Source organism: Rhinolophus ferrumequinum, chromosome 6 (genome assembly GCF_004115265.2).
Source record: "Rhinolophus ferrumequinum isolate MPI-CBG mRhiFer1 chromosome 6, mRhiFer1_v1.p, whole genome shotgun sequence".
Classification (NCBI taxonomy): domain Eukaryota; kingdom Metazoa; phylum Chordata; class Mammalia; order Chiroptera; family Rhinolophidae; genus Rhinolophus; species Rhinolophus ferrumequinum.
The window spans coordinates 22,578,872-22,587,075 of NC_046289.1; the positions used below are offsets into that span (position 1 = coordinate 22,578,872).

The 8,204-nt window shown below is 48.7% G+C and overlaps 1 protein-coding gene across 1 annotated transcript in view; it reads right to left on the reverse strand.

Moving 5' to 3' along the window:
- ESRRB (estrogen related receptor beta) overlaps positions 1 to 6,553 on the reverse strand; it is a 167,370-nt gene extending 160,817 nt beyond the window's left edge. Inside the window, exon 1 of the mRNA XM_033109633.1 lies at positions 6,467 to 6,553. Within this exon, the coding sequence (XP_032965524.1) occupies positions 6,467 to 6,468 (2 nt within the window). The 5' untranslated portion in view covers positions 6,469 to 6,553. The remainder of the gene's footprint in view (positions 1 to 6,466) is intronic.
- Positions 6,554 to 8,204: the final 1,651 nt, after the last annotated feature.

Consider the following 8,204-nt stretch of genomic DNA (forward strand, 5'->3'; position numbering starts at 1 on the left):
TTCCCTTTGCACACATGTCTGGCACACATACTACATGCCAGACACCGGAATTCAAAGGGGAATACTAAGGAGGAAATGACAGTTCGAGGGTTTAGTCGTGGTCCCGCCAACTCCATGAGGGAGGGCAGAGAGGAGGGAGGGAGAAGAGTAGGGGGCACTTTGTAAGTGTGGGGGCACTGGGATCACACTGCCATCCCTGGCTTCAGTCAGGAAGTAAGTGGCTTATCAGTGGGGAAAGAAAAGGAGGAGGGTTCATTGCCTTGTAGCATAGCGTCCCCACACAGAGACACACAAGGAGTGTCGTGGACCCTGGGACGGAGGGCAGCCCACGAGAAGACACCGTTTCAGGAGCTTCTGGGAGGCCCACTTGGTTCTTGGATTAATTCGCCAAGCGATCGTGTTGAGAGAGGAGAGGACAGCGCTGTTCCCTGCTGCCCTGAACACACAGCCCGCTGGCTTCACAGCCAGGACTGGCCGGGCCTGCTCTGTGGGTAGAGTCCAAACTGCCCCCTGAGAATGCAGGGTAGACAGGGTACGTACCGGAGAGACCTGGAGATCCAAGAACAACACTGCTCATTGGAACATGTGGGAGTGGGGGCCGGGAAATTTGGCAAAACTGTCTACAGAGCAGAAATATGTCAGGTCGGGCCAGCTGGTGGCTCAGGCGGTTGGAGCTCTGTGCTCCTAACTCCGAAGGCTGACGGTTCGATTCCCACATGGGCCAGTGCAACTAAGATTGAACACAGCACCTTGAGCTGAGCTGCCTCCCGGATGGCTCAGTTGGTGGGAGCGCGGGCTCTCGAACACAAGGTTGCCAATTCGACTCCCACAAGGGATGGTGGGCTGCGCCCCCTGCAACTGGCAGCGGCGGCTGGACCTGGAGCTGAGCTGCGCCCTCCACAACTAAGACTGAAAGAACAACAACTTGAAGCTGAACGGCACCCTCCACAACTAAGATTGAAGGGACAGGAGCTTGACTTGGAAAGACTTCTGGAAATATACACTGTTCCCCAATAAAGTCCTGTTCCCCATCCCCAGTAAAATCTTAAAAAAAAAAAAAAAAAAGAAAGAAAGAAGTCAGATCTTCTTTCCTTGACCTAGGACTGCTGTCCAAAGCCTGGATCACATCCTCTTTTCAACAGTGGTTTGAAAGCCCCAAGTTCTTTTCAGGTTGGGGGGCTTCCTGATACGCCCCGGTGTCTGGTTTCTGAACAAAATAACCCGTCGGAGGATGAAGCTGAAGTCGTATTCATACAGAACTCTGTGTGGCAACATTTAGGAAAAACACCCTGTGATGGACTGAGTGTGTCCTCCCCAAATTCATATGCCGAAACCCTAATCTCCAGTGTGATGGTGGCAGGGCCTTTGGGCGGGGGTTAGAGTTACATGAGGTCCTGAGGGTAGAGCCCCCATGATGGGACCAGTGTGCTTCTAAGAGAGAGAAACCAGAGCTCTCTTCTCCTCCGTGTGAGGACACAGTGAGAAGGCGGCCATCTGCATACAGGAACAGGCCACCAGAGCCTGGCCATGCTGGACCGGGATATTGGACTTCCCAGCCTCCAGAACTGGGAGAAAGTCAATTTCTGTGGTTTAAGCCACCCAGTCTACGATATTTTGTCACAGCAACCTGAGCTGACTAAGATATAGCCCCTTAGTGGGAGGCACAGGGACCTGTTTCTAGTGGTGTGACATGATGTGTGCAGAAGTGACTGCTCTGTGCTGAGCACATAAAAGTGCCAACGCTTATTGAGTAAAGAGCTAACACTTTGCATGTGTTCCATCTTCCCAATAACCCTATAAGAAAGGTTTTAGAATTACCCTTTAGAATTATTCTATTGTTACTAATTCTATTTTTTAGAGTTATCCAGTTAGCAGATGGAAAATCAACACCTTTAGGGGTGAAGGAGCTCAAGTGTCACAGCTGAGAAAAGGTGGTACTGGGATTTGAACCCTGGCTGTATGACTCAGTACACTTAACCACAGCTCTACGCAGTCCACAAGAGACACTCATTAGGGCAAGAGGGCAGGAACGAGCAACGATGAGCTGTGCACACAAAGGGGAGTGACCGCTTCTTGCTCTTGAGCAGCTCCTGGTGCTATGAGCCTGAGCCACAGAAGTGATCATGCCCAGGGGTTGATGCGATGATGAAGGAGGCCAGCCAGGGCCTCCGTGAAGAGGGAGATGCCAACCACGGGAGGAAGGCTTCACAGAAAAGCTGAGAGACGGCTTATAAGTGCCAAGAAAGGGCAAATGTAAGAGGACTCACAGGCCACTGAGCACAAAGCACTGAGACGAAGAACAGTGCCTGGAAACAGAGAAAGCCAAAAGCCAGAGGACCCACAGATAAAATGCCAGCTGTCTAGTGCCTCTGCTGACCTCATGGAGTAGGAAAAAAGGCCCAAGTGAAAGGACTAGAAACTGCTCGTTTGGTTGGTGGCTGAGAAAAGGGCACGTGTCCACAGAGCATTCAGAATCCTCCTGTATCAGGGATTCCTGCCCTTCCTTTCCAAGCTGGAGAAGGAAACCGCACTCCGGGAGAGCCAGGGCACGTTTTGGGCGGCCATCTGGCTCTGACTTTCCCCTCTCCTCTACTGTACCCCAGAGAATGAGGGGAGAGAGCGGCCAGAGCACGTGGACAGAACTTAGAATCCTGACCTCAGCTTTGCCTTGACTTTGGTCCACCTTGGCCAAGTGGCTCCTTGCCTTCTCTGGCAGGAGACCAGGCAGGGAGTGCTCGACCTGCTTTCTCCTGGGTACAGTGAACCAGATGGGCTTTGAGGTCCTCCTGCGCACAGAGCTGAACAGAGGGACCCAGGGACCAGGACGGATCACAGAGCGAAGGGGAAGAGAGAGGCTTGTGGAGATGGGAATTTGAAGGCAAAGACGGCCCTCAGCATTTCACAGGCAGAAGAGACGTTGGGGGGAGTCCTCCCCGCCATCCCCACCAGGCAGCAGGGGGATCTCTCCAACTGCTGGTAAATTGAGCCATACTCCTGTCTCCATGTTCTCACCTCCAGACTGAGGAGAAGAATTGATTTGGGGAGTTGAAGGCACACAGCCCCTCCAGGCCCTCGGTGACCGAGGACCTGAGTCTGCTCCAGGGGACTTTTATCTGAACACATCAGCTGACTCTGGCTTCACAGCTTCTGCCACAGTTTCCATTTTCGCTTTGTGAAATGATTCCCCTCTCACCCCACCTTCCACTTTGCCCAAGTTGTACAGCAGCCTGAAAATGCTGATGGCTTAACTGGTTTAATTTTTTTTTCCCCAGCAGCCCTGAGGGGTTTTAACTCTTTCCTCCTGCAGAAACCCTGCTTTTGGAGTTCAATGTTTAAACTCTCACTGGGAGACTCATAAATATTCGGAGTCACTCTCTCCCTCTCTGTTTGATTAGGAAATGAGCCTTTAACTCAATGTAATCCCCAAGCCATTAACAAAAAAGCCCTCAACAGCTCCACTATTAGAATTTCACTCTTAACCCGCTGAGGATTGAATTAGATTAACATAACTACTCACAATCTGAGTTTATTTTCTGTGCCAGATAGAAATGTGTTTTTCAGGGAAGGCGAGAAGGGGGAGGGTGGGAGGAGGAAGAGAGAGAGAGAGAGGGAGAGAGGGGAGTAGGGGGGAGAGAGAGACAGACAGAGAGAGAGAATAATGCAATGTAAAAATAGAGATAAGAAGATGGACAGATACACCACAGAAGTGAAGTGATGGGGGCAAGAGCTGTGCGTGGTCTTCGGGTTAAACACCCTGCCAGCTGCCTTTTTATACGCATGGGGTATTTGGAGAGACCTCAGCTATGTAAAATCGTTTGAATGAGGGGACTGCTTTCCAGGTATCTGTGACTCCTTCCTCCTGGAGCTTGATGGTCCTGCACCTGAGCCTGCTGAGTTTCAGAGCACCTGCTCATTGGCCCCCCCCACCCCAGTTTGGGAGGAGGTGGGGCTGGATTTCCACGTGCTCAAGGGAGGGGGGACACAGAAAACAGTGCCTGCCCACAGGCAACTGCGCTGCCATCCAGAGAAATAAACAACAAGGACGGGACTGGGTTAGATTTTGTGGACACGAAGTCACAGACAACCCCATGACCAATTGCATTTAAGAAATCAGTTTGGGGAAAAAAATGAGTTTGACGGGAGCTAGTCCACATGAAATTAATCGTTATTGAAGCAGAAACTAAATAATCAGAGGCTGCCTTATGCAAATGTATTGAAGTTTCCCAGTCCCTCCCGCCCCCAATTGCCTCTCTATCACTAAGCCCAAAGGGGAAAATCCCCATCCTGAGCTTGAGGATGAAAGCTAGGCCCTGCACCCCACTGTCAAACAAGCCCCCATCCCACCGAAAGCATCCACAGGTAGCCAACAGAAGAAGCAGTTCTCGCCTAAATGTTCCAACAAATACTCCTCTCTCAACGCTGATGCTTATGAGAAACAGGACTTGTGCAGAGACGCAGGAGCCTCTCCTGCTGCATTTCATTCAAGGCCAGGTGGCTCCAGTTTACGTGTTGGGAAGGGGAGGGAATGGTTTGCTCTTGTATTAAAAGGTTAAAACGTGTCACTCTTTTTCTAAAACACGATTGAAACCTGAAAGTCCTAGGATAGAAGTTCAATTTTGCAAATAGCTGACTGCTGTGATTCCTGAATGCAACGTCTCAATCACTTGATTCACTGGAGCTTTAATTAACAGTCACCCTCTAAATCCCACTTCAGCGTTGTTGTGGGGGAACCGTAGCAGGATCTGTTTAGCAAAACAGAGTCCTCGGAACAGAGAAAATAAGAATGCTGCCTGTATAATATGCTCAACTCGGTTTATTTTTTCTTCATTTCTTGGACTTTACTTTCCATATTAGGTTTTAAATAGTGACATTACCCCCACCTCCACCCCACCCCACTTTACAACAAATTACTTATTCTGACTTTCTCCACCAAGGAATGTGAAATTACTACCTGAACATGCAAAGGTTACCTTCTAATCTCTTATTCTTTCCTGATCCCTATTCTCCCTTCCAAAATAATAAATGGAAGGGTTAAAGACATTAGTAGCCCTAAATAAAATACAAGTGGAAATAAACCAGGAGAAAGAAAGTGAAAGTTTCATACAGGTCAAAATGATATCAGATTGCCTTTCTAAACTGGTGTGTGTCCATATGATTTAACTTTCTTCAAGTTAGATTTCCTGCTAAAACTATTTTGTTTCCAATCAAAAATCGTCCAGACATATCTGTTTTGTTTAATGCTTCCAAATTGTTGGAAACATTCTTCTGTTAGAATATTGTTTTCCCATAGTCCTTAGCAATACAGTATATGGTAAGCCTGTGTTACACAGAAACCCAGGCATTGTTAGGCTTGTAGAAAGAGATATATTTTTAAAGTTGTACATAATATACATGAAGCATCATCACATTTTTTTTTCCAAAATTTAAGGCTACTGTTCCTTTGTAAACAATATATAGCAAATCTCCCCAAATGTAGGATTTTTTAGTTAATACTATGCATTTTCCAGAAACTAACGTCCCAAATGTTCCACCGGACGCTTGTAGTGTGTTAGCAGTGTGGACCACCGGATGATGTCTGGGGACTGCCATCTCTGGGAGCCACCAATGTATTCGCAAAGTCTGCCCTCTGTCTGACACAACCATGGCTTTGACAAGAATTGTGATATTAAGTTTCTTCCTTTGGGAAGGATACAGAGCAATACATCAACACTCCACACCTGGCTTCAACCTTTCAGAGACCCCAGCCCCCACCCAAGTTCCCCTTTCAGGGTGAAGAAAATACACCAAATGAGTGAGCCAACGAAAGCCTGTAAGGCAAGACAAATCGTCAGCTCTCACCTCGACTTCTCAAAGCAAACTCGCTCCGTGGAGGAAAAAAAAAAGCCATTTCCCTTTGAGGCATTACAGAAAAGCTGGTCAAGGGGATTGTCATGACTCCTCCTGAACCTAGAAGCTCCCAGGTTGAGCCCCCATCTGCCAGGAGCCCTCCATCATCACCTGTCCTGTGTGCACTGAGTCTTTCCTCTGTAACCTTCCCAGCTCACCCAAAGCCTGAGCTGCCAGCAGATAAAAGTTTTCACGCTGGGAGACATAACCACCCCACTGAGCCGCATGTAAACTTTCCCTTGCCCTTTTGATTTACTTACTTTTTCTCAGCGAAAACAAATACAAATAAAAGGGAACCTACTGATTCCAAATGAGTTTGTGTAACCGTCCCGGCTAGCCCTTCCTGGTCCCTCTGACCTTCCCATGACAGTCCACAAAAGGCAACGTTTCCTCTCGGCCACCCAGAGATGCTTCACAGTGCCGAAAACCAGGATGAAAGAGCAGGCATGGGGAGATATTTTTATCCATTTCAAAAAAAAAAAAGAGAGAGCGAAAGAGAGAAGGGGGGTGTGTGTACGCAAAACGACAGGAAGGTGCAGGGCAGATTCTGGGCGGAGAAGGGAGAAGTTGCGGTACTTACATGCTTGAGGCCGGGAGAGGACTCGGCTGGCGTGGAATGTCTGCCCCTCAGGTGTTGCCAGTTGCTGATGACTCGTTGCTCAGCTCCTCCGGCACCAGCTGACAGTCCCCTGTCTGTGTCTCTTTGTGACTAAGGACACAGTACTCCCAACCTATAAATAGATCCCGACTCCGTGATTGATATAACAGGCAGCTGACAAAAAAAAAAAAAAAAAAAAAAAAATTTCCCACAACCATAACCAGGTCTTAAACAAACCAGCAAAAAGCTGTAGACTTTCAACTCCCCTGAGCCCCAAGCAGACTCCACAGTCACTGCTGATGGGCACTGGAAAGAGGGGAAGAAAAATATACAATAAAAGGGAGGAGGAACTGATGGGAGGATAAAATAAGGGGGAAAGTGTGAAAGACAGTTACTTCTCTGGGGGTGGAGCAGTCACTTAGGGTCACAGGAGAGCCAGTGACTGATGGCCTGCAGACAGAGCAAGGGGAGGAGCCAGGCCAGGAGGTCCTGACCCCGTGAAGAAGAGGCCCCAGATCCTGAGCCCCGTGGCTCTGTCAGGACTGGAGTCCAAGACCTGACTTGGGAGCATTCGTCAGTGCAAGTGCTTTCCACGAAAGTTTCCATTCCTCCTGCCAGATCAGGGGAATGGAGGGAGCAGACAGAGCTTCCCTAGCTCAGGGGCCAGACAGGCTTCTCAGGGGACCCGCAGAGCGCTCCTGGAGGGTAAGGGCTTGGGATGGAGTCAGCAGTCACGGTGCCTGGTGAGGCAGGGTCCAGTGGGCACAGTAGCAGGGGATGGCATTCCCAACGAAAGAATTGCCCAAGGTTGAAAGGCTTTGGGGGTCTCTTCTTCTCCAGAAAGATTTCCTAGGAGACTAAATTGTCTGGAAAAGTTTCTTCTTGGGGAAAGTAGCCCCAGTCTTTGGGCTACTGAAGGGTCTCTAAGAAACACTGCCTGCCCCAGTTTCTGCAAAGGTGGGACAGCCACCTTGGGGCAGGCCAGTCCAACTCTGAAAGCTGAGCCATGAAGCAGTTTCCAGAAGATGAAAGAGTCATTGAGAAATGACAGAAGTACGGGCTGTCCAACAACTAACGAGGTGGGCTCCTGAACACCTGGGGAAACCTATCCTGCCACCTGGAGACACACCTGCTTTGGTCATACAGGGCCATCTGCCTTGATGAGCTGGTTACTTAGGCACACTGATTTAGGTGGAATTTCAGGTCCCATTCCCTCTTCTACAAGGGTCATGGGACCACACCCTTGCTGGCGTGGTAAGGGATAGGTATTTTATAATCCTTAAAACTTTCTGATCCCCAATTTTGAAAAATAAAGTTGCATTTCCTCTTCATGTTACACCTAATCCTTTACTCTCCAGGTTAACAGAAACTATGAGGATGGGGCGGTACCCAAGCTGTTGAAGTGAAAGCCTATTTAATATGCAGAAGCTCAAACATTCCATGAGTAGCCTGCCACTGGAATATAAACTCCGAGAGAGACCACGTGACTGTCTTATCCACCATTGAGTCCCTTGTGTTACTGTGATTCCTGACACATAGTAAGACTTTCCTGAGTATGGATTGACTGACTGATTGAATGAATGAATGAATGAGTGAGTGAGTGAATGAATGAGTGATGCCTAAGATACCTACCATTTGAGTCACTCCTTGAGACTAACACATTCTCTCTAGAAATGTCTGTATTATGAGCATGCCCCATAGGAGGGTAAAGAATTGGGAG